The sequence below is a fragment of the Cynocephalus volans genome, chromosome 15 (genome assembly GCF_027409185.1).
Source record: "Cynocephalus volans isolate mCynVol1 chromosome 15, mCynVol1.pri, whole genome shotgun sequence".
NCBI lineage: Eukaryota > Metazoa > Chordata > Mammalia > Dermoptera > Cynocephalidae > Cynocephalus > Cynocephalus volans.
In genome coordinates, this window is record NC_084474.1 from 20,685,864 (window position 1) to 20,711,814 (window position 25,951).

Below are 25,951 nucleotides of genomic sequence, written 5' to 3' on the forward strand. Positions count from 1 at the left end.
AACCCAGGAAGGGTTAAGATGGGATTTGTGACAGAGACAAGACCAATTCTGCACACCTGTAGGATTCTGGTCTCAGTTCTGGAAGGGTGCTAAAGTGTGTCATGCTCTAATAGAAAAGCAGTTAGCAGTTTTGTATTCTGCCTTAGCCACTGAAGCTATCACAGGAACTGCCAAAGTCCTAGTAAGGACAACATACCCCATAATAGGTTGGCTGTGCACGGGGGCAACCAGCTCTAAAATGGGTGTAGCTCAGACTCCCACTTTGTCTAAATGGGGAGCATATATAGAACAAAGGAGCACTGTGTCAACGAGTCCTCTGTCCAAAGAGTTGCAAACTGTGCTAGGAACAGTAGAGGTTGTGGAGGAAACTTTGACACAACCATTACTGGTGGAGGTGGAGGCTGCACCTTTCCATGAGGGACAGGGACCTATCACAGAGCAAGCCTGATATACAGATGGCTCTAGCATGGAAACTTCAGCATCATGGACAGCTGTTGCTGTCCAGCCCTTAACAGATACCATATGGTATGAAAATGGTACAGGGCAAAGCAGTCAATGGGCTGAATTGAGAGCAGTATGGATTGTCATAAAAAATGAGCCTGGGCCATTAACCATCTATGCTGATAGCTGGGCTGTGTACAAAGGTTTAACCCTTTGGATTTCTACTTGGAAGTATCAATGGTGGATGGTAGGCCACTGACCCCTGTGAGGACAAGCCATGTGGCAAGAGTTATGGGAATTGGGACATGAGAAAGAAGTAACTCTTTTCTATGTCACAGGACACTTCCCCTTAGCCAGTCCAGGAAATGATGAAGCTGATGCCTTGGCTAAGCGTTCTGGCTGCAGGCACTGCACCAGAGTCAGGTGATCAATGTGTCAGCCCACTGAATGTGCGTTGAACTTCCCATCAGTATGACTGCAGGATTCCCATGGAGGAGCACACCAATAGTGACTACTAATCAGACATATGCGGCTAATAGTTAAAAGGACAAAACTACGAGCCTTAAGGCATATTGAATGGACAACAAGTTATGTAAATATAAGGGTCATTTATCCTCCCTAAGGGAACATCACGTAAGATTCTGAATTCGTAGATTGTACAGTGAGGGACACTGAAGGGGTGGATTGTTGGGGAAATAGAATAATTTAATCAGATCCACTCACCTTAGGGATGGTTGGGGGTGGTGCGCACATTCTTTGTAAGCAAATTTTGTGGGGGGGTGCAGTTAGTGTATATATGGGGCACCGGAACTTGGCTGGCATCTACTTCCTCAGGTGCCCACCTGCGCAGCCATGCTCTCAAACCTATGGCTTCCAAGGACCTGTTTGCTGGTTACCTAGCTCATAGACCTGTGTGTGAGAGGTCTGGTGACCCAGCCTGGCACATGAAGGGTTTGTGACCCAGTCTGTGAATGGGCTTGAGGGGTCTGTGAGCTCTAGACCCAGACCTAGCTCAACAATTGGCCCAGTTGGCAGGATTATGGGTGGGTAAAAGAGCACGACAAGGGGTCGGAGAAGTTCTGGGGAACACAAGTGCAGCATTTGCTTCCAAACAAAGCACATGTTCCCCCTCTAAATGCTAAGATCCTATTGAGTGCTAGTTGATTGTGGAGCACAGTGAGAAGACTGAAGTTCTTGTCCTGCTGTTTGTGGTGATAATTATCACCTCCCAGATTACAGCACTGAAGACGTGAAAATTTTCTCTCTCTCTTGAGCCAATACTGTGGCTGGCTTAAGCACAACGGTGGCCTAAATGAGATTAGGTCCAGCAGTAAGTCCTTGATATCTCCCACCCAGCTCTTGGCTTTTTTTCAAGCATGTCTTCAGAACCAGCAGTGAAAGAAAGAATTCAGTAACCGTTTGGCGTCAGCCTCTGCATTTCCGGGGGCACTGTTACTAGTGCACAGTTGAAACCAATAATGGGTATAGAAGAGAGCAGAAAGGATTTGAATAGTTTAAGAAGGCAGTTGAGCTGCGTTGGTAAGGACAGACAAGACTGGATAGGTACTGTCCAGTGTGCTAGGAGATACCAATAGACTTTTCTTCCACAAATGAAATGGGCATATTTTGAGGCTAACCAAGTGAAATGGGGGCAATTCTTTCCCATAAGGTTATCCTTTTTACAATACAAAGTTGGGAATAGGGTATGGCTGTAAGAGAAATATCTTTTTTAAAAAAAAAATTTCATATTTATGGGGTACAGTGTGTCATTTTAATATGTGTATATAATGATTGTATAATGATCCACTCAGGATAGATAGCATATCCATCACCTAAACATTTATCATTTATTTGTGGTGATTATATTCAATATCCTCTTTTCTAGCTATTTAGAAGTGTACAATACAATATTATTAGCTACAGTTACCTTTGAACACCAGAACTTAGTCTTCCTATCTGCCTGTAACTTTGTACCCATTAACAGACTCTTCTTCTCTCTCCCTGCTCCCTCCTTTCCTCTCCAACCTCTGTGGTAACCACCATTCTACTCTCTACTTCTATGATGATGACCACTTTATTATTATTATTATTTTTTTAGATTTTGCACATGAGTGAAATCATTGATATTTGTCTTTCTGTGCCTGGCTGACTTCACTTAACATGATGGTCTCCAGTTTCATCCATGTTGCTGCAAATGATGGGATTTTATTCTTTCTTATAGCTGAATAGTATTCCATTGTTTATATATACAACCTTTTTAAAAAATCCATTTATCCATTGACGGACATTTGGATTGATTCCATCTCTCGGCTATTGTGAATAGTGCTGCAACAGACATGAGAGTACATGTGTCTCTTCAATATACTGATAACATTTCCTTTGGATATATACCCAGTAGTGGGATATATATCCATTATTTACCCACTTTTGTAAAAGTGGTCCAGATTGAATTTGGACACTTGTTTAATTGAAATAAAATATAAGAAGAGTTTCCTAAAATTATGTGAAAGAAAACATCTAAATTAATAGGTATGGATATTTGAAGAATGTGAAGAGGGGTTTGGGGGAAATGGGTGAACCAAGAAAGGAAAGGGTAAACAAAAACAATAATTTTAAGAAAGAGTTTAAGATTGAGTGATCAGTTCAGCAAAAGCCATCCAAAAGTTTTGGGAGTCCTGAATGTAGGTAAATGAGAAATAGGAAAGAAGGAAATGGTAGGGAGGACCCAAAGGAAAAGAGAATACATGGCTCCAGGAAGTTTTGATACTTATGGGTGACAGAAAAATAAAAAGTGGATAATGTGAAGGATACAAAGGAGACCATGAAGAGGATTTAATGCAGAATTCATAGACTGTCTTGTTCTGGTGTCTTGGTTGGAAGCTGACCACTTCATAGTGTCGTACAATTGTTCTTGGAAAAGCAGTCTCCCTTGTGTCATCATCTGCTTCTAGGGACTTTTGAAAGAACTTCACTTTAAGATTTCCTGTTGGGGTGAATTTCTATGTGAAGTAAGGTTTGTATTTTTTTTAATTGTGAAACATGAACCCAAGGTTGTACTTTTTGTAGTTTTACAGCAGTTTTTGGTGGTAAGAAGGAGAGTTGTGTTGTGGTTGGGAACCCTCAAAGTGTATTCATCCCTTTCATATATAAAAAGGGAAAAAGGTAATGAGTAATTGGGGAATAAGAGTAGAAAAAGAGGATAGAAAGAACTTAAGGTTTTGAAATGCAAACATAGAAAGAGAGTCCCCATAGAAAGACAGTCTCCTAAGTTGTGGTTATTAGGAAGAAGCAACAGCAGAAAAGTAAGGGATCCAGTTTTGGCAATGGCCAACTAATCCCAAAAACCTTCAGAGTTGTCTTTTGGTCTTAGGGAAAGGGAAATTCATGATATTAATTCAGGGGATAAAATCTTTCCTTCAAGGGTGATACCATATCCTAGGCAATTGAGTGCTATTCACTGCATTTTGTGTTTAGACATGTATGTCCCTTGTGGGCAAGAGTTTGGAGTAAATCCTGAGTGTTGACAATCATGATTGAGCTGCAAAGAAGGTTACCTAGCTACTGAACTCATGCAATATTGGGGCTCAAACACTTTCAGAGGTGACTGATAGACTGATGTTTCTCAAAGGAGGCTGGCTTGAGTCGTGAGTGGATGATATTGAGCAGCAGGGAAGAAAGGGAGAGCAAAATGTGGGGCTATGCCTGACCATTCCCCATCCCAGACCCGCACATCTCCCCAAGTTCACGATGCTCTGAGAAAGAAATGGATGTAATACACGATAAAGCACTGCTGTGGGAAACCTGCCCAAACAGCTGGACACAGCAGCAGCATGTGTTTTTGTTTGTTTGTTTGTTTGTTTGTTTGTTTCCTGACTTCATGAGAGTCAAATTGCAACTAGATTTTATTTATTTGGCAATGGTTAATGATTCTTCTGAGCAACTCCATAGGGGCCAGCCTGTATGTATGTATATGAAATTAAAGAATTGAAATTTAAAACAAAATTTAAAAGGAGAGCTGATTAGTTAAGATACATAAAACAGAGAAATTGAAGTGAAGTTTGAAACAAAAATAAAGCCCAATGGGTAAGAAGTTATGATTGTAATATAGCTAACATTTAGAATGAGAGAGAAAAAGCAGAGGGAGGACTCAAGTCTGAGATCAGCCCAGCTTCCCAGTAAACAATATTCTATTTAGCACGGTGCCACACAGGCCCTGTGGCTGTTCTCCTGATGACTGTAACCAGTCTTGCAGCAAGAAATACTCCTGGGTCAGGTCTGTCCTCTGTGAGTATTGACCCTTTGCTAAACACTGTACAAGGATGAAAAAAAACTGTCTGCACTGAAGAGCACTTTCTAGCAGGGAGACAAGCAGGTGAGCAGCTATATATCCAGACAGGGGGACACATCAGTGGGAGCAAAACATTCTTGCTGAGGAGGGTTAGAGAAATCTTCTCAGAGGTGACAAGTGAGCAGGACTGTGAAGGTATGTGAACAGAGAAAAGGCATCGAGCAGAAGAAACAATAAAAGCAAAGGTTCAGAGTACAAAATACACACACCTCACCAGCTTTCCACCCTACCCCTCTGCCCCTTGCTACCGATTCTGATATGTCTTGTGTGGAAGGGGCTGTATTTTCAAAGTGGCAAGAAGGTTAGTGTGCCTGGAATACAGGTGAAGCAAGGAGTCCTGCAATGCGAGCATGGAAAAACAGGTTGGGCCTGGGCGTGAAGGGCCTTGGGTGCCAATTAGTAATTTAGCCTGCACGCAGTGCTGCTCTTTTGAGATCAGGAAATGAAATCTTACAGAAAGATAATTCTGGCAGTGTAGAAGGGGTGGGTAAGAGAGGAACAATGGGAAACTTGTAGTCCAAGAGGATACTGCAGCACATTTGATGATCAGGGTCAGATGTTTCCAGGTAGGACTGATAGAATCTGATGGCCATTGATCCCTGGTGGCCTGTGGAATCAGGTCAAATAGGTACACTGTGGTGTTGTGGATCACATGGACTTTCAGCCAGACCAGCCAAGTTCAGTCTGATTCTGTCATTTTCTAGCTCTGTGATTCTGAACAAAGGAAGTAAAAGTGGGCATAATGCCACTCAATTCAGTTTTTTTGCAGGGAGCCCAAAGATTAAAAATGATGCAATGTATGTGAATCTAAAACAGTGCCTGGCACAAAATAAGTAATCAATACATTTTAGTGCCCTTCTGCTGGTACTCAAGGTCTATCATAATTTAATTTACATGGATCCTTCTAGGAAAATGCCCTACTCCCCTGTACTCATCACCTCCGTCCAAAAATATAGGGTTATTTACTATTTCTCAGACATGCTCTATTCTTTCTTATCTCCAAGTCTTTGCTCATGCTACGTCTTTTCTGGGAATATCCTTCCTCTCCGCAGTTCTGATTGATACCTAGGAAAGTTAATTCCTCTTAAAGGTTGTTCTTCAAATAGTACCTTCTCTAAGAATACAACCTCAATTACCCAAAGTGGAAATTATCTTTCCTTTCATTAAACTCCCAAAGCACTTAAGATCACTCTAATGGCCCTTACAATACACTGCATTTTAACTGGCTATTTGGGATATATATTTTTCTCTCTCCTAGGTAGCATTGGTTAATTTTTCTATTCACTATAGTACTTAATTCTATGTACAGTGTTATCAAAAGTAGATATTTAATAGATTAATATGATTGACTTGAATAGAAAAGAGGAGAGCAATCGGTCACGTATGAGGTATGGGGGCAGGAGGCGGATGGTATATGTCCTTGCTAACCAGGAAATTACTGGGGATGTACCACTGCCAATCCTAATTTTATTATCCTCATTTCTAGTTCCATCTTTGTAACTTATAGTTCCTCCACAGCATCTAAGTATGGCGAAATTCAATATACAAGGCCAGCAAGAAGTGTTTCAGACACCACCACCTTGCTAGTTGGCTGGGATTTTTGTTTGCAAATTTGACCTGTTTCATGATCTATAGTATTAATTTAGGTGAATAGGAAAAATAATATTTGCAATAGGACTTCAGTTCTATTTCTGCAAGAAAAATCTGTTTTGACAAAGAAAATCATGATCTAGGCTAACAGCAGATTGTTTCAAAATTACATTATCTATCCTGTACTTTGCACTCAATTTTTCTGTGAACCTAAAACTGCTCTAAAAAAATAAAATCTATTCAAGAACATCAAACTGTCCGATGAAGTGGCACCCTATGACTTTTTGACTTAGAATCCTTAATTAACCTCTTAAGTGTGCATGGCTTAGCTTTATGATACTAGTTTGTAGTTCCTTCATGTACAGCAAAAGACATAAGGGGAAGATGGTGTTGAACTAAGCAGCAAGGAAACCCAGGCTGCATTGAAAACTTATAAAGAAAAAACTTACATTTGTGTAATGGGCAACTGGATATGGTAAGTTTTTCTTAAACTTTTTCTGTAAGGAAAAGCAGTTTATGAAAAAGAATGCCTAATATTCATATTTTAAAATAAAGAGAAGACTGCATACTATGGTTTATGTGAAAGATGTTTATTTCCTTTTGAACAATATTAAAACAAATAAATTATTGTGCAGTTCAGTAACACAATGAGCACTTCTGCTACAATCACAGTAAAGTCATGCAGACAATTAGACAGTTACTTGCCTCAGCACCTCATAAAATTGCCAGCTTATTTCACATTGTACTTCTAATGTTTTTCAGTGAATTATTTCATTTTATAAAAATTTCAAATCCTGTCATAAAATGTACCTATGTGATTGACTTATTTTAATTCTGTTTACTGTTATAAATGTTATCCTTTATTCATGTGCTAAACTAATTGTTCCTTCATCAACTCATAAGAAAGTGCTTTAAATAAGCCAAATGTAAATGAAGTGGAACTTGTGATGTAAATCTACTTCTAGGTATAAAAGATGGATAAGCTAGAGGCTCATTTATTCTTTATAAATGATTTTGTTCTGTTATTATTTTAATTATATGATTATTAAATTGTATGATTTTATAAAGACTTTCAATTTTTTTAAAAAAAACAGGCAGGACCCAATTTTTTAATAAAAATTATCATGTAAAGTTAGCTTCCCAATGCTAAATCAAAATCAAACCTGTTCTCTAAAGAACATCCACAATTATTCTCAATTCTGTGATAGATGTATGTACAGAGAATCATAAGCATCAGCTCACCTGATTAGACTAAATTTCTTATAAAGAAAAACACTCTTCACAGATCCTTGCACAAAGATACTGTTATATGATTAATGTTGAGTCTCAATAAGCTGAACAAATGTTCAGCAAATTTTGTATCCCCTGTTATTTCATTTTCAAGTTTAAAATTAAATTAAGAAATTATAAAATACTAAGTATAAAATTTACATCATAAATTGGAAGCTATTTGAATGCAAGGGCGGAAATTTTATCTCTTCAATAAATAAAAAATTCCTTGATATAAACTACAATACCAACAATACATTTTAACTACGATTTTTTTTTTAAGTAAACATGAATTGTGGGATTTGGTTAGAATATCCTGATATATAATAGTAAAACCCAAATTGTTTCATCCATAACTGAAAAATAGCAGGTGTAATAAACAGTGCTTTTAAAAATGTAAACATTTTCTTTTCTTTGTGTAATAGTGTTATTGTTTAACTAAAAACAGTCCATGTGTATGGCAACTAAATATAATTCCACCTCTAAATCTCTATGAATTCATGATAAGAGACATAAACAGAAGTCAAAATTACATTCTTGATTTGATTGAAAACGCAAAACAGTATGAAGACATCATACTGAAATATTTTCTAAATTATTTTTATTTATTTATTTATTTATTTTTTAAAGATGACTGGTAAGGGGATCTTAACCCTTGACTTGGTGTTATCAGCACCGCACTCTCCCAAGTGAGCCACGGGCCGGCCCTAAATTATTTTTATTAATCAATAATATCAATATGAGTAATTTCATAAAGACCTATAGATGCTCATACAATAGTATGGCATATAAACTCTTCATTCAAAAGTTTCTGTTGTGCAAATGTGCTAAAAAAAGAATTTCTCTGAGATGAACTATCTTGCAGACCTACAGAATTAACTGTAAAGCTGTATTTGGTTTTTAATCTGAAATATTATCTAATATAACACACACCAAAATGAGTGTTAATAGGTTTTTTTTACCATCAGTTGATTTGTGCTAATATTTCTTTTCAGCGGACTATTTATAAATTTATTACTAAACCAATGTAATCAGAGAACTTGTTTAAAATGAAACCTTCTGGAAACATACAAAGAGGCACATAAATAGCTACTTTAGAAATAACTTTCTGTGTTATCTCCTCAAGTGCAAAAATTGGCAATCTATTCTGTGCTTTAAAAGTGCACTAACATTTAATTACTTTAAAAGTAAAAAAGAAAAATGCATTTAAAAAGTAAAAAAGCTTCCCAAATACCCATGTTGCTCTTGTCAGAAGATTTTTACATTTTTCAACATCAGACAAGCATTAGTTAGCTAACCAGGTAGGATCTCATTCACATATTTTTAATTAGGAAGTCATTCACATGAAATAACTTCTTCTCATTGAATAGTCTCAGAAATGCTGCTGAGATAATCTTCAGACTTCATTATAAAATTTGTCCACTCCTGACAAATGTTCTCCATGGAGAATTCTTCACCACCATATTCCAGAGGAAGAATGTCTGGAAAATGCTGAAGTAAGCTTTGTTTATAATTGCTTCCATGCATATGAATCTGAAATAGCCAAAATGTTTTAGAAGGCAGCCCCTTTGCCTCTCACTATATTAGATGCATTACCAATGTAAAATCAACCTCATAAAACAAGGTACTCTAATAACTTCCAAGACAGGACAGTATGTATAGATATTACATCCTTTATTCCTCTGCTTATAAATCTAAGAATTTTACTTACGTTTAGATTGTGCTGCTGTGAATCTAAAAATCTTTGTTTTCTTATATTTGCATTCTTATAACTGTACAAGATTTTTAAAGAGATTCTTTTCCTCTTTCCAAGTAGATTTTTAAATACTAAATAAAATTATTTTATAAATTATATTTCCTGATACACAGGTGATTCTTACCAAAATATCTAATATCCTGGAACTATGCTATAGATGATAAAAATGTACTACCTGCTATTAATCCATATTAAATAGAAGCATGTATATCTGAGCACACAATTAGGTATATGAGGAATAATTTATGTGGTACAGTCAATGGATATCCTTGTACAAAATTAAGAGACAATTACGATGGTTGAAAACTTCAAATTTTCAAATATCTTAAAGTATAAAAATTGATCTTAGAATGCCCTGAAGTTAAGATAAAGCCATAGAAACTTAAACCAAAAGCACATCTTGCTAAAATAAATAAATTACTAACCTTTTTCCATTTTCTTGGGCAAAATGTTCATCTACGCATTCAACAATCATTTAACAAACATCTACTATGTGCTAGAATATGAGGACTGATAAATGAAATGGGTATCCTACACTCAGGAACCTCACAATCCCAATCCTTGATTTTTTTCTGAAATGTTTAAAATATTATCAGTTAATTGAGAAGAAATTCTATCTACTTAGGAAGGGGAAAATAAGAAAGTTTATAGGGCATCGCCAAAAAGCTGAAAAGGAAAAAGTGGCTGGATTGGTTTTTTCCCCCTGTTTTGTCAAGTCTGTTTCATATCAACTAATTTTCCCTGAAATGCTTCACCTAACTTCTCAAGTTTTTAGTTTTCCTTCTTTTTTGTCCATGTTATATTCTCCTATTTATTCGCTTCAGTTTATTCCTGGTTTTGTTTTCATTTGTCCAGAATATAGCCCAAAATAAAAATACTTATTTTTAGAACAAAGGGTGGCTAACTATTATCAAGCTACACTGAAGAAAGAAAAAAATGAACAATAAATGGACTTTTATAACAATACTAGAATGAACAGTAGCCAAAAGTGGCCATCTTTGCTAAAACAGATAATTTAAGGATGGTTCTTCTTGAAGACAGATAGAAATAGCCATTGGATAATTTTTAAAGAAGCTGTAGGGTCATAATTTTCTGACCAGGTATAAGATGTTACATTTTCTTACGATGAAAGAATAGTTTCTAAAATTCCAAATATTATAATTCACATTATCACTATTTATATGTAAGTAATTTTTGAGATTTAAATTGTCAAAGCCTTTAAAACCCGCCTTGTGTTCAAGACATTAGATGATGCCAATGTTTGTCTAAACGCTCTAAAAATTCTCCTCTACAGATTAATGTAAAAGAGGCTGAAACTCTTGAGAACTCAGACTCTATTTTCAACCTTTCAAAAATTCTAAGAGATACTGAATATTCACCTGAGATAAGGCTCTACAGGATAGGTTAAAAAATAATCAAATTTATTTACTTTAACTAGCATGACATCAAGTCACATACCTTGGGTACTGTGATTTTTAGTTAAACATGTTGAAGAAAAAAATTATTTTTTATTTGCATTAATAACACATTTACATGGTTACAAATCAAAATAAGATAAAAGATACACAGTGAGATGTCAACCCTGTCATTTATTCCAGTCCATATCTTTGTTCCCTATAGGTGCCACTTATATTGTTTCCCTGTATATCTTTTTAATGTAATTTTATGCAAATATAAGTATATATTATGATTTATCTCCTTTTTACACAATAGGTAGCATATCATAAACATTATTCTGCATTTCGTTTATTTCACTTTATAATATATCCTGCAAATCTTATATTCCATAGTGTGGATGTTTCATAGTTTATTGAAACAGTCTCCTAATGATTAACACTTGGTGGTTTCCAAGTATTCTATAGAATAAAATCTGCATCTGTAGGATAAATTTTCAGAAGTGTAAAGGCTGTAATTTTGATAACTATTACCACACTGCCCTCTGTAAGGAATATACCATTTTGCACTCCAGCCAGTAATGTGTGAGAGCCTGTTTTCCCACAGTCTGACTTTTTAAAATTAAAAATAAATTTTAATTTATAACAGTACCTGGCTTGTTAAATATTCAAAATATTGATCTAATGGTGTGAATGGCTTGGTGGGGGTGGGGGGAAGATGATAAAGCAATCCTTAAATGAAAAAGGGTTGGAATGTTTGGTGTAAAGGAACAGTGACTTGAATATGTTTTACTCACCCGATTCTTAATTTTTTCAGTCAGGAATGGTTTAATCATGGAAAATACAGCATGAAAAATTACTGGCTCATTTATCAAATGGATGCCACGAACTTTCAGTGGAAAGGAATCCTTTTGAAAATAAAGAAAAAGCTCGTTTTCATAGCAAAACATAAATGCGTATTACAATTACATTCCTAATGATAATTCTCTTCTTTGAACACTTGCTAAATTTATAGCAGTACCCAAAGTGTGGTTTTATTTTCAAAATTATTTATTGCATTAACGCAAAAAGTCTGGTTTGCAGTTTACTCACTACGTTAAGAAATGATCTCTAAAAAGGTTTCTCCTCATAGCATAGGCAAAGTATGTTAAAAAAAAAAAAAAAAATACAGTACGCTTTCACCAGAAAATTCCTTCTCCAATCACATATAAATGTCTTTTAAGGAACCAATAAGTAATTTGACATTTATATTTAACTTTGTTCCCAAATTTTTATTTTCAGGAAAAAAAATCAAACTTTCTTAAAAATTAAAGGAATAGTATAATAAACATACATTTTAAAACTTTGACAGTATAAGTCTTTAGCATCAAAGTAATATAGGCTTATTTAGAAAGTTTACAAAGTTAAGAGTTGAAAGAAAAAACCTCACCAAGTTTCCCTACCCAAAAGTTGTGTTGTTAATACAGAGACTTTTCCTACCAGAGTTCTTTCATGCAAAGTTCTTTTTTTTTTTTTTTCTATTGCATATTTTAGAGATGTGTTGTTAACTTGGGGCTTTTCCTTCCAGGTTCTATGTATAATTTTATTTTAAACATAACTGCTAATATGCTCTCTAGATTATTTTTATCCTGGTTTTTTCCATTGATACAGTACAGTTTTTGTAAATATTATGAGTTTTAATATTTTGTAAATATTATGAGTTGCAATAATCTATCAAACAGATGTACCATAATTTAAGTAATCATTTTCCTATTTCTGAACAAATAAGCTGTTTCTAATTTTCTTGTATTAAAAGTGATGCTGCAGTAAATATCTCTATATATAGGAGGAGTGGTGGTTAAAAGCACAGCTTTTAAATTCAGATGACCTGGACTGGAATCCTTACTTCACTGCTGACAAACTGTGTGTTCCTGGGTATTGCTATGTACCTCTCTGACACAGTTTATTATTTTGTAAAACAGGAAAAATAGTCATATGTCATAGACTTGGGGTGTGGTCATTAAGTAGTAATGCATTTGAAACACTTAGCAAAGTACCTGGCACATAGTCAGCTATTATTATCGTATATGAAGTTTTTACTATATTTAAAATTATTAGGTTCCAAGAGGTAGAATTACTGAGTCAACAATGATGGCCATTTAAAAAAAACTTTTGTTTTCTGAAAAAAGTTGTATCAATTTGTACCTATCAAGAATTATGTGACTTGTTACTGTGCCTAATTATAAATATTTTTAAGTCAATTTTTTAATTTAGAAAGAAAAATTTAATGACAGGAAGATAAGGTCACTGCATTACTGGGTTTTTGTGTGTGTGTGTGTGTGTGTGTGTGTTTTTTTTTTTTTTTTTTTGCATTATTGTTTAAATGTATAAATTCTGTGGTTACTAATTTTGAACATATATTTGCAGTTTTTTCTTTTATAAATTAATAACACTTTGCTTCCTCTTACCATTATTGAATTATATGTATCATTTCCAAATTTGCATTTAATTTTCTAGTAAATGTACTATCACTTCTCTTTGTCTAACATACAGCAAAAATAAAAATTATTATTTAGAAGTATTATCCCTAACAGTTAAAATATACACTTACTGTAAGTACAGCAGCAATTTTCTTGGCAACAGATGGGGTAATTTGAAAAGCATGAGAAAACTGCCAGCCTTCCAGGTCAAATACAGCCTTGATGCCATTTCGTTGAGTTTCTACCTCCTGTACAATAAGCTCGGATGTGATTAGACTTACACGAAATACATCATAAGCTGTAAAAACTTTTGGGTCCCAGTGTGCTAAAAAAATAAAGCATATCATATCTCAGCACCATGTAAAGAATTAGAAAGGTTTTCAAGGGGAAACAAATTATTTTTAGGTTTAAAGGATGGGCAGAGATAAAATCATGTACAAAGATGAATTGAAAAATCAAATTTGGGTCCAAGAACGTGTGCCTGCTTCTCCCTTCCTCAAATTCCTAGCAAAGGATGTATTTTTAAGAGTATGGGGAAGAAAAGAATACATGTAGGCTAGATTTGACCAACAGATGAAATCATGACATCACATACACAAGAGGTCTACGGCTAAAGATGGAAATGCCTCTGGTATACTCCAAGCTCAGAGACGATGGAAATGGGAGAAGTGAGAGCCTGGATTATGAGGAGCAAGTAAAGTCCCATGGTAACCAAAGAGTTTGCTAAAGGACATGCATGAGAAGCAGACAGGCTGGTTGGTCCTCTGCTAGCCCTCAGTGACAAGCAGCACATAGCACAGTCATGTCCCTACAGGCTAGGACAGTAAGCATGGGCTTGGGAAAGAAGAGCCAGGGAAGCACCCAAGTAGCTGTCCACACCCAAGGAAATCAGGGAATACCTGTGCCGAGAGAGGAGGTACTGAATCCTTGTCTACACACACACACTGCTCCCCTGCCATCTATGGGAGAGGCCATGGCATGCAGAAATGACAGTAATGAACAGACAAGCAGGAAATCTTAAAAATAAATATACATCCATTAAAAATTATAATATTAAACACACACACACAAAGAATAGAAGAACCAAACTCAATAGACAAAGGCACCAAAATGCAAGGAGACAAAAAAGCAAGAACCATTAAAAGAAGCATAGTCATTTCAGCAGGGGGAATAAGATACTGTAGGCTATTATCAGAAAATAATATTAAAAAGAATCAGTTGAGATCTTAAAAAAAAAAATAATAATTCAACAAAAAAACTCAGTCAATGGGACAAATTGCAGAAAAGATGCAGCCAATAAGTGACTAGCAGTTTGGAAGATCAAGTTGAGGAATTCTCTCAAACTTGGCACAAAAGAGCCAAGAGTTGATATGTATGAATCTAAAGCTAATAAACACATGCAGCTGGATCCAGAAGTTCCAACATCCCACTAATAAGAGTCCTCAAAGGAAATAACAGAGGAGAGAGGAATAGTAAGTCTTCAGACTGAAGGATCCATGGAATGCCTAACAATGAATGGGGTGTGGGGGAAGATTCATAACTAAGTAATGGTAAAACTTCAATAAAACCCGTTTCTGTCTTGGGCAACTGTGTAGAATGGTGGTACCATTTACTGAGGCAGGAGAAGAGAAGTGTTTGGGGTGGAAAAGATCCTAAGTAAGTTTGGACATGTTAAAATGATGACTGTGAGACAGCCAACGGGATACAGCCAGAATAGGGGCTGGTTGTATGAATCTGGATTTCCAAGAAGATGGGGATGAAGATACAAATCTGGGGATGTTGGTGTTTATATGACAATCTACAACAGAGATTGTCTTAGATCCATATTTTTCTCTGTTAGAGAGAGAAAGCAGCGTAAAAGAAGGCTGAGACCAATGTTCTCAGGAATTTCAGAATTTAAAGGGTAAGCAGAAAAGATGGTGCCACCTAAAGAGATTAAGAAGCAGCAGCCAGTTAAGTCAGAGAAAAACACCAGGGAAAAGTGGCACCAAACAAGCCATGGTAAGTAGATTATTTCAAGAAAGAGGCAGTGGTTCTCTGTGTTGAGAGGTTAAGCAAGATGGGACTTAACATGTCCATTAAATTTGGTGAAAAGAAAGTTACTGACGATTTGTTAAGGTTATTTCAGCAGAGGTGGGAGTGAAACCAGATCAGGCTGGCTGAGCAGGCACTGGGAGAGAATGTGGACATCACTAACTTAAGAAGTTCGGCTGAGAGGAAGAGAGGAGAAATGGCTATAGTGGAGGCTGGAAGGTTTTCTGGAATTGAGGAGGAGTTTTTATTTTGTTTTGAATGGTTCACATTAACAGATTTCAATATTAATTGGTAGTCTCTGTGCTATGGGTCAAATGTGTCCCCCAAAAGTTCTTGTGTTGGAAAGTTGATCCCCACTGTAACATTGTTAAGAGGGTAGAAAATCCGATTATGATATTTGAAAGGTAGAGCCTTTGAGAGGTGATTGTATCGGGACAACTGTGCCCTCATGAATGGATTAATCCATTCATGGAGTAATGAGTTATCATGGGTGTGGACTGGTGGCTTGATAAGGAGCACATGAGAGCGTCCTGCCTTTCTCTCCCCATGTGGTACACTGCATCGCCACAGCACCCAGTAGGGAGTTCCCACCAGAAGCAGCCCATCACCAGATGCGACCCCTGGACTGTGGACTTCCCAGCCTCCAAAACTGTAGGAAATAATTTCATTTCTTTAAAAATTACTCAGTTTCAGGTATTCTGCTATAAGCAACAGAAATAGACTAAAACAATCTGGTAGCAAGGAAAAAGTTGAAGATGTAGAAAGAGAAAGGATAATCAGGTGAATTCCTAGGAAGGCACAATGGGATATCCCTTGCTTTTTAAAAGCCTCAGATTCCTGGTAAGAATCTGAATAATCAATACAGGGATAACCCAACTCAAAAATACTATACTACCCAGACATTGGCTGAATGCTACACTGATGAAAAATATGAGCAGAACAAAGGAAGTTTTAAATCAGAAAATAGTTCTCACCTAAATTTCTGAGCCAGCGAACATAATTGTCTGCCCTGTGCTGTCCAATATAGTAGCCATTAGCCACTTGTAGGTATTCTAATTTAAATTAAATATTATGTTTCTCAGTTACAGTAGCCACATTTCAAATGCTTAATACCCACATGTGACTAGTGGCTACTACAGAACAGTTTTGTCATCACAGGAAGTTCTTTTGGATAGCTGGCTAGACTTTAAGCTCCCTTAAGGCAAAAGAAAAACATACCTTAAATTTTTAATTCCATTTCCAGCAACTACCTACCATTTATTGAGTGCTTACTGTGTAGCAAGTAATGCTCTGTTATATTTATACCTGGATACATAATATACAATATATACACATATATGTGTATATACATATATATACATAATATACATATATGTGTATATACAAATATATGTATTATCTTTAATTCAATTTGTCCATGAACTTTTTGAAGTACCCTTGTATAGTATCTGTATATATGTATGTGTATGTATATGTATGTATATATGTATGTGTATGCATGTATATATGTATGTATATGTATGTTTGTATGTATATATGTATATATGTGTATAGAGAGAGAGCTGACTCTTGAATAACATAGTTTTGAACTGCTGTAAGTGAATTTTTTTCAATAAATACTGTAAATTTGTTTTCTCTTCCTCATGATTTTCTCAGTAACATTTTCTTTTCTCTAGCTTAATTTATTCTAAGAATACAGTACATAATACATATAACATACAAAAGATGTGTTGATCAACTGTATACGTTATTGGTAAGCCTTCCTGTCAACAGTAGGCTATTAGTAATTAAGTATTTGAAGAGTCAAAGCTATACTTAGATTTTTGACAGTGCAAGTGTTGGTGCTCCTAACCCCAACATCGTTCAAGGGTCAACTGTGTGTTCATAAAACAAGATTTAATGCTAACAGCAACCCCATGTGATAGGATTTTACTCTGCCCATTTTACTGATGATAAAATGGAGTTATAGCTACCCAACTTACCATGAAGCTAGAATGTAGCAGAGCTAGATTCCAACCCAAGCAACAAGCCTCAGAATCTATATTCTTAAGCCATGGTCAAAACTTAATACTCACTGTTACAGTTTACTTTTGCTGCTTTAATATAGTAGTAGGTCTCAAAGGCATAAAATTATATCCTCTGGCATGTAGGCTAATAAAGTCCAAAACTTAGTTTCACCTTGGGTTGCCCTGCCTGGATGGAGGAAAAGTCTCCATGCATTTTCTCACTGCTTTTACCACACCGAAATAGTATATAGAGGTGGTTATACTAAGATTCTATCAAAAAGCTCTATCCAGATTTTTCTTTAGCTCCTCCCATTAATTCAATTAAACTTGGAAAGTTTCTAAATCTTTATCTTATCCTTTCATTTTACTCATAAAACTTCTCAGATTTTTTTTCTGATCACACTAGAATAAAGTGACACACAGGAGATTTGCTGCATACCTTCCTGTTCTGACCATCACTAAACCTACATGTTTTAATTTTAAAATCTCTCTGAGTTAAGCAATACACTCATAAATTAATTTACTACAAGAGGCCTAGGCTAGACAATAGGCCTACTGGTTCAGTGTTAAGATATTTATGATCAAAGAAACACATCTACTTTCTTATTGTCAAAGTGTTATTTTTACTTCTTTTATGAACAAACTTCATTTTGTGAACAAACTAGAGAAAAACTCTAGCTAGACACTGCAGAGCCAAGACATTTGTAGAAACAATCAGCTGCAGATTTCAGTTTTATGTTTCTGGGACCCCTGAGTAGAGCTGTCAGATAATATAACACACCAACTAAAGTTGAATTTCAGATAAACAGGACATAATTTTTTAGCAAAAGTATGCTCCATGTGTACTAAAAAAGCTATTCGTTGTTTATCTGAAATTCAAATGTAACTGGGCACCCTATGTTTTTATAACATATGGATTTATTTGCTAAATAAAACAAGTATTTTGCTAAATCTGGTAAACCTACTCCTAAGGAGCTCAAGGAACTTCATTGCTATGAGCTCATTCAACCTTCTCTGATACTGCTGGCAGAGCAATAAAAGAACAGAAAGGACATTATGATGTCTGTTTTAGTAACACAGTTTTACTTGTAAGTTAGGACAAAAAAACCCCAGAATCATTCTAGTCAATCTTTTCATACCCTTTGAAGAATTAAATATAGTATCTTTTTGTAAGATAGGAAACAGTTGAGTCACAAGCAGGTATCTTATCAATAAGCAGATAAGAAATGCAAATATATAAATATTTTAAATATTTAGAGATGCAGGAGTTTCTGTACGATTATAATCCACAAGATTCTGTTCATGAAATGTTGGTTATCTTTGTTCTCTCGACTGGGCCATGAAGTGATGGGAGCAGCATGAGTCTTTCTCCTCTACCTGCCATTTTCAGTCATGCACAGGTCTAAGGAAGGGGCAGAAGTTATAGGCCACCAAATGCTATGGCCTGAATGTTTGTGTCCCCCAAATTCATATGCTGAAATTCTAACTCCCAAGTTGATGGTATTAGGAGGTGGGGCATTTGGGAGGTGATTAGGTTATGAGGGTGGAACCCTCAGGAATGGGATTAGTGCCCTTATAAAAGAGGCCTGAGAGACTCCTCACCCCTTCCACCATGTGTGGTTAGAGTGAAGAGACTGCCATCTATGAGGAAACCCTCACCAGACACTGAATCTGCCAGCATCTTCATCTTGGACTTTCCAGCCTCCAGAACTGTGAGAAATACATTTCTGGTGTTTGTAAGTCACCCAGTCTATGGCATTTTGTTATAGCAACCTGAATGGAATAAGACATCAACCTACGAAAAACACCAGGAACACCTAATAGCGAAAAGGGGAAGCAACAAAAAGAAAGAAAAGCAAATGGAACACAGCATTTATGACAATTGCCAGGGGTGCTGTGTTCCCATTGCACCCTCCTCACTCCAGGGGAGCTTCCTGCTCCTCAGCCTAAGGTGTTATTGAACTAGTCATTCACTTAGTCACTCCACAAACATTTAATGAGATCCTGCCATGTATTAGGCCCTGTTTTCAGTGCTTGGATACCTCAGTGAACAGAGCAGACAAAACCCACCATATCCTATAGTTTATATTATTATACTTCAGAATTCTTATTTGTATTTCCTACTAAGCATTTTTTAAACACTTTACCTTGATCTTTTTTACCTTCTCCCACTATTTCACTTCTCTGCTTCTCTTATTTTATATAGTTGACTATGTGGAAGAATGGAAGTAGGATTTTCACTGGTTACTGTGAATTTTCTCATAACTGCCAAACTTGTATTATATTTGGGAGACATTCAGACCTAAATTAAACCTAAGTTAAAACCTAAAAGCCTAAATTAAAACCTAAATTCTTAAAGATGCACTCTGATGCTTTCTATATGGCAAGCAAGGTAAAAGAGAGAGAGAGAGAGAAGAAAGAGGAAGAGGATAAGGGGGAGGATAGGAGAAGAAGAAGGAGGGGGTTGAGAAACAAAAGAGCTGGGTATGACTTACCAATTCTGTAAATAAGAACTTTGCTGCCAGTGGGATCCCTGGATCTCAGGACTCCGTGGTAGCCAGCCTTCAGAAGGCCAAGAATACTTCTGGGGTGTAGATCTGCACTTATTTCTGGACATTCCTTTCTCCACTTATAATAGTTTTTTAGCAACTGAAAAATAAAATTGAAATTGTCTACAGATAACATACATGGTAAGCACTTTGCAAAAGTGGTAGGAAAGCCTTGGCATTGTATATAAAACTTACTATCCATTATGTCAGTAGTTTAATCTGTGGTATCGTTTTAGCTGTAAAACCAAATTTTCCCTTCCATCAAGGATCTGAGGTGATAGGAGTAAATCACAAATTCAACATTGATCAATTTTCATTTGCCACCTATGGTGGATCATTTCCAAAGACAGCCACCAACAATTCCTCCCCTCCCAGTATATACATGCCATTCCTCCCATCAAGTGGTAGAATTTGTCAGATTTCCTCCCCTTGAATATAGGCTGGCCTTACTCCTTGTTTTGACCAATAGAATGTGGCACAAGTGACATGGTACCAGGCTTTAAAAAGCCTGGTACCTTCTGAATTTGCTTTTTGAGATCCAGACACCATGTAATATTCTTGAATGATAACAGTCCATGTGAAGAGATGCTATCCCGGATAGTCTGACCTCAGCCAAGTTCCCATCTGATGCCATGTGGAGCAGAGATGAACCATCCCCACTGAGCCCTGCCCAGACTAGAGTATCACAAACAAGTAAATAGTTGTGTTTAAGCCACTACGTTTTGGGGTGTCACCACATTTTGGGGTGTTTTGTTAGTCAGCAATAGATATCTATAGCACCACCTTCAGTCTTTTTTAAATAAGGAAAAAGATAAATCAATCAAATAATTTAGCAGAGCCTAAGGAACAATACACCTGCAGATTAATCCTTGGCAAAGTAAGGTTGGAAGAAATCCCATTTTCTTTTTTTCCCAAAAGAACCACCAGAAATGGTTAATCAACATGTAGAAATAATACAAATATTGCCAGCATACTGGGGAGAATACTAAAGCAAATTATGCATTTAAAAATTATTGTATTTTAATTTCCCTCTTTACGATTTTCAGCATTCTCAATTTTTCTAAAACAATAATATATTTGTTTGGGGTTTAAAAGCTCTATTAGCAATGTGGGACCACAGTTCAGATGGAAGGAAAGGACAGATTTTATATTTGAGTGTCATGAGAGTAAACATGGTAATTGTAACCACAGAAATAGTAATGATCTGGAGAAGAAGCTACAAATAATAAAGAAAACAAGTAGAGGGTGAAGTTCTGAGCCTTGGAAAATGTCAGAGACTGCAAAGGGCTGGGGGAAGAGAAAAGCTGGCTGGACTGTAGGAGAACCAACACCATGGTGTATGGGAAGTGAAGACAAAGTCATCTTCTGCATTGCTCTGCCCCCTAGACTGCTCTCCCTCCCTCCTCATCTCTCTTTCTGATTTTCTCTCTCTTTTCTGTCTCTCTCCCTTTCTTTCATTTCTGCATTTAATAAACTTTTCTGAACTTTAGAAAAAGAGAATGTTGCTAAGAGTTAAATGCAACCGAGAGGTAAAAAAGAAAAAGTCAGTCAATCTGCCAACAAAGAAATAATTGGTGGCCTAAATAGCAGTTTCCAAAAGCAGTAAGAACAACAGGCACATTGTAGGTTCTGATTTATTCATTCTCTTCTATTAGACACATTTCTCTTCTTCCTCATGTCTTAGGGGGCATCAGAATAAGTACAAATAGTATTTTACAATGCTCATTACTTTTTGGATAGTTTCCTCAGATATTAAATACAGCCCTTCTTCCTATTCAAGCAAAACGCTGGAAGCAGCATGCTAGTAACTATATAGAAATAATGGTTTTATTTTCCTATTGAATGATAAAAGTTGTGGCTTCATTAAATAGGATCTTTTAGGTAATAGACGCAAGGTGCTCAGCTTATTCATCTCTGCAGAGTGCTGGGCATGCAGGAAATAGATGGGTTGAATGGAAATATAAATTAATTAACGTAAACCAGCTGGACCCACACACTTGAAAAAAATGACTTCTCTACAGACACACAAATTACTCTCATGCCTCTGACACTTAACTTTTGCACATCAAAAGATCTAAACCTGGATCTTTGATCGTTACTTTTCCACTGATAAATAAATCCACAGATCCAATCAAAGTAAATGACGTAAATAAACTGGTACTGAGCAATTCTCAAACAAACCACACTATTTACACAACAACAAAATAACTGACTGCAAATGAATATTCACTATGGGGAGGCACCTGTTTTGTACAACATTAGAAGTAAATAAAGATATAAAATGTTACAGTTTAACTATGCTATTGTAATAGAGAGATTTCTTCTTACACTTTTCATGTACTTTCAAACAAAATAGCAACTGTATTTCTGCCACTTTTATATATCATTTCAATTCCTCCTCATGACCACCTGAGAGGTAACTATTGTTACACCATTACGTGCTTAAGAAAAGTAAAATTCTAAGAAATTACACATTTGTTCCAGGGCAATAACTAACAGAAGAGTGGAGACTGAAATTGACACATGATATGATAAATTATATAAAAGAAGCTACATTTAGAGGGAAATTAGCAGGGAGAGTCCATGGAATTTTGAAAGCTTTGAAGTCTTTGGGAAAACCATAAAGATAATTAAAGGATAAAAATCTTATATGGAACAAAAATAAAAGGAACGGGGCTATTCACTTTTGATAGACAGTTATTCATAATAATATGTACAACAGACAGAGAAGTTAACAGTTGTTTTTTTTTAATGTTCATTGTTGTAAGCTGAAGGGGTAAATGCAATGTTTTTGAGAGCACAGGCTCTTCTGAGTTCCACCCAAGTTCAAATCCCTGCTCCACCATTTAATAGCTATGTGATTTCAGACAAGTTACTTACTCTTTATATTTCAGTTTCTTCTAAAATAAGGAAATATTGAGATAATCCACGCAAACACTACTTAATGAAAGTACCTGGCATTCCATATGCATATAAGCTATTAGGATTATTAAATCTTATTCATTATAACTTCAAATACAAAACTAGAATACTGAGAAACTTCATTATAACTGAGGTACTTGTTGAGCTTTCTTCATACACACACTGTAGAGCTTATTATATTATGAACAAGAGAATTTGAGTTGAATTAACTGTGGAGGAAAATGAAATGATAGTTTCATGTTCCTTCCTCTTCCCTTTCCTTTCCAGTTGGCAAGAAAGTAAGGCAAAGAGGTCACAGACAGAAACTTGATGTCTATCCAGTAGATTTAGACACAGTCCTGCTAGCCAGTTCCTCAAGTAATGGTGCAATGAAAAAAAATTCAGTGAAATAAGGAACACAGAAAAATATATATGTAGGAAAGGCTGGAGGTAAATTTTATTTCTTTTTCTATTTAGACATTTCTTTAAAAGCAGCTAAAATGAAGTCAGTAAGTCATACGCTTTTTATTATTAGTTATCTGTAGGCATATATATATGTATATATGCTTAATGGCTCATTGAAACGGCACTTTTCATAGGACCTGAGATTGTGTCTTCATGTTCAGTAGCTGCTAAGTACATATTAGTTTATTACTCATGATGTTGAGACACTTGCAGAGCCATCTGACATAATGGAAATAAATAAAGCTGGATTTCTATTTCACTCCTAATATCAAAATAAATCCCAATAGACCAATGATCCCAACATAAAAAAGAGGAGCCATAAACTACTAGGAAAATTTTTGGATAGAAGAAAAGTTTATAAAACCAAGAAGCAATCAAAGAATAATCACATCAACACGTGATTACTTAAAAAATTTTAAATTCTGCACAGAAAAAAATAGTATAAGTGTCAAAATACAGGCGACAAAGACCTGTTTTCTTTTATACACAGAGATATTTTATAAAACACTAGGCTGGTAGTGAGCTCAGTTGGTTAGAGTGTGGTGTTATAACACCAAGGTCAATGTTTCGGAACCTGTACCAGCCAGCCACTAAAAAAAAAAAAAAAAAAAAAAGATATTTTATGAAACAATACAATAAAACATGAAACGGACAAATGTCAAAAACAGGCCATTTTCGGTTAAATGGAAAAGAATTTAAAAATTTTAGATATATAAAAAATGATTAACCTCACTTGTAGTTAAATAAATGCATATTATGAGAACAACAAAATAACGATATCTCATCTAACAGATTTACTCACAAATCATAATTTTTGATAATACAGTGTAGGTGATAAAGAAAAAGGGCATCATTATGTAATTATCAGGGTGCTAAAATCAGTGCAAACTCTTTGGATGACAGTCTGCTATATTCTTGGACACTGAAAAGTGCACATTTCATTTTATCCAAGACCTTTGCAAGTTGAACTTATAAGAATATATTCCTATTTATGCAGAAAGACGAAGTACAAAGACGTACTAGAATGCCCACACGGTGATGGAGAAAACCACAGCCGCTTTGTTTACTGAATCTCGTGTACAACCAAGCAAATTGCAGAAGTACAAAAAACAATCATTGAATGAAGGAATGAAGAGCGTGCACGGCAGCACTAGCATCAGCCGGTAATAACATCCAATAGCAGGGGACTGGTTAGATAAATTTTAGTGTAAAGTATCCACCCAATGGAGCAACAGCAGCCCATTGAAGAAAAAGACACTTGCTGATACCCGTGATTCCCGTGATACCGGGTAGAAAGGCAAAAATGTAAAAAAACCGCACGTGCTTATGTGAGCATATACTATGTCTGGAAAGATAAACAAGAAACTGGTGACAATAATGAGTCCCTGGGTACATGAATGGCAAAGTAAGGTTTGGGGTGGGGAAATTTTTCCTTTAGCAAGTTACTTTTAAAAGCTTATTTTGCACTTTTTACTATTTTCTATTATATGGATTGTTTTTTTTTTTTTTTTTACCATACTCATTACTTTTTCAATAAAAACTAGTTTAAAATAACACAAAAAAATCTCCTACTGAGACACACTGGAATTCAGTACTACTTTCCTGCCACCCAACTTGCAGCGTGACATTGAGCAAGCCACCTGGAGAAAAGGCTAGACCGGGTCAATTGCTGTGTTCCAGGCACTGTGCTGTGCACATCTTGTTCTGTTAAACGGGTTAATGTTCAGCCCACAAAACCGGTCAATGAGGTGACCTTCTCACCGTCTTTTAACAGAAAAGGACGCTGAACCCGAAGAGACAGAACTCAAGGTCGCATCCGTCTTTCTGATTCCTGTCTTTCCACCGCCCCTTCTCTCAACCAGGTCTAACACCCGGAGCCACAAAAGCACCGCGCCATCCTTTTCCCCACCGGGACTCAGAACATAGCGGGCCGCTTTACAGTCTGCACACTTAGTAGGATTGCTATTAATAATGCCGTTTTGCTAGGGTACGGCTTCGGACCCGCGGTTTTACCGGCAATTTCATCTTCCCAGCCACAGTAGTTACAGTAGAGTCATCTCTCAGATGTGACAGGTCTGAGCTCCCTGCCTCTCAGCTGTGACTCTGTTTTATATCACGGGCTTTCTTCCAGGGAGACTCAACTAGGGCGAGAGTTCCAGTGCTTGGAATCAAACGGGCCACCACACCGATGGCTCCAGCACTTCCTAGCTTTCCGTTTCCAAGACCCGGAGAAACTGGAAGGACCGACGCCGGATTTCTGGGGGCGCCGAGAGCCACAGCGCCCGCGCCGGGTGCGGTAGGGCGCGCCCCGCCAGGCTCCCGCCTGCACCCGGGGCAAAGCCGCAGCGGCCGGGCCCGCCGGGGGCACCCACAGCGCGGCGGCCGGGCACGCTCGCTTACCCGCCAGGCCAGGTCCAGGTCGAAATCCCGGGCGCGCAGGAAGCGCAGCAGGAAGGCGTCGGTGAGCGGCAGCGGCGCCCGCGGGACGCCCGCCTCCCGGGCCCGGCGTCGCAGCTCGGCCAGGCCCGGCTGCAGCAGCGGCGAGTGGTCGGGCAGCGCGTTGAGCTGCGGCCCCGCCGGCGGCCCCGACCCCGCCTCTGCCATGCCCGCCGCCGCCGCTGCGGCCGCCGCTGCCTGGGCGCCCGGGAAAAGCGCGGGCCCCGCGTCACCTCTGCTCCTCCTCCGGTGACCGCGGCCAGCGCACGCCCACCCTCCCGCCCCGCGCGGCCGCCCCGGGCC

The 25,951-nt window shown here is 37.1% G+C and overlaps 1 protein-coding gene across 4 annotated transcripts; it reads right to left on the reverse strand.

Moving 5' to 3' along the window:
* Nucleotides 1-9,007: 9,007 nt before the first annotated feature.
* TTPA (alpha tocopherol transfer protein) lies at nucleotides 9,008-25,816 on the reverse strand. Of its 4 annotated transcripts, XM_063080094.1 has the most exons (5): nucleotides 25,613-25,816; nucleotides 19,793-19,946; nucleotides 13,389-13,582; nucleotides 11,596-11,706; nucleotides 9,008-9,181 (listed from the first exon to the last, which is right to left on the reverse strand). In XM_063080094.1, the coding sequence occupies exons 1-5, from the start codon at nucleotides 25,814-25,816 to the stop codon at nucleotides 9,008-9,010; spliced, it is 837 nt and encodes a 278-aa protein (XP_062936164.1). The 4 variants fall into 4 exon arrangements, with proteins under 4 accessions (XP_062936164.1, XP_062936165.1, XP_062936167.1 ...); XM_063080095.1 differs by lacking the exons at nucleotides 13,389-13,582; nucleotides 19,793-19,946; XM_063080096.1 differs by lacking the exons at nucleotides 11,596-11,706; nucleotides 13,389-13,582 and having other exon boundaries at nucleotides 9,156-9,181.
* Between the last annotated feature and the right edge of the window lie 135 nt (nucleotides 25,817-25,951).

Coding starts and splice junctions, on each gene's coding strand:
- TTPA (XM_063080094.1), bottom strand. CDS start 25,816: ATGGCAGAGGCGGGGTCGGGGCCGCCGGCGGGGCCGCAGCTCAACGCG. Junction 13,583..19,792: donor AGTTCTTATTTACAGAATTG/GTAAGTCATACC, acceptor TTATTTTTTTAG/CACACTGGGACCCAAAAGTT. Junction 9,182..11,595: donor CTGAAAAAATTAAGAATCGG/GTGAGTAAAACA, acceptor TGGCTATTTCAG/ATTCATATGCATGGAAGCAA.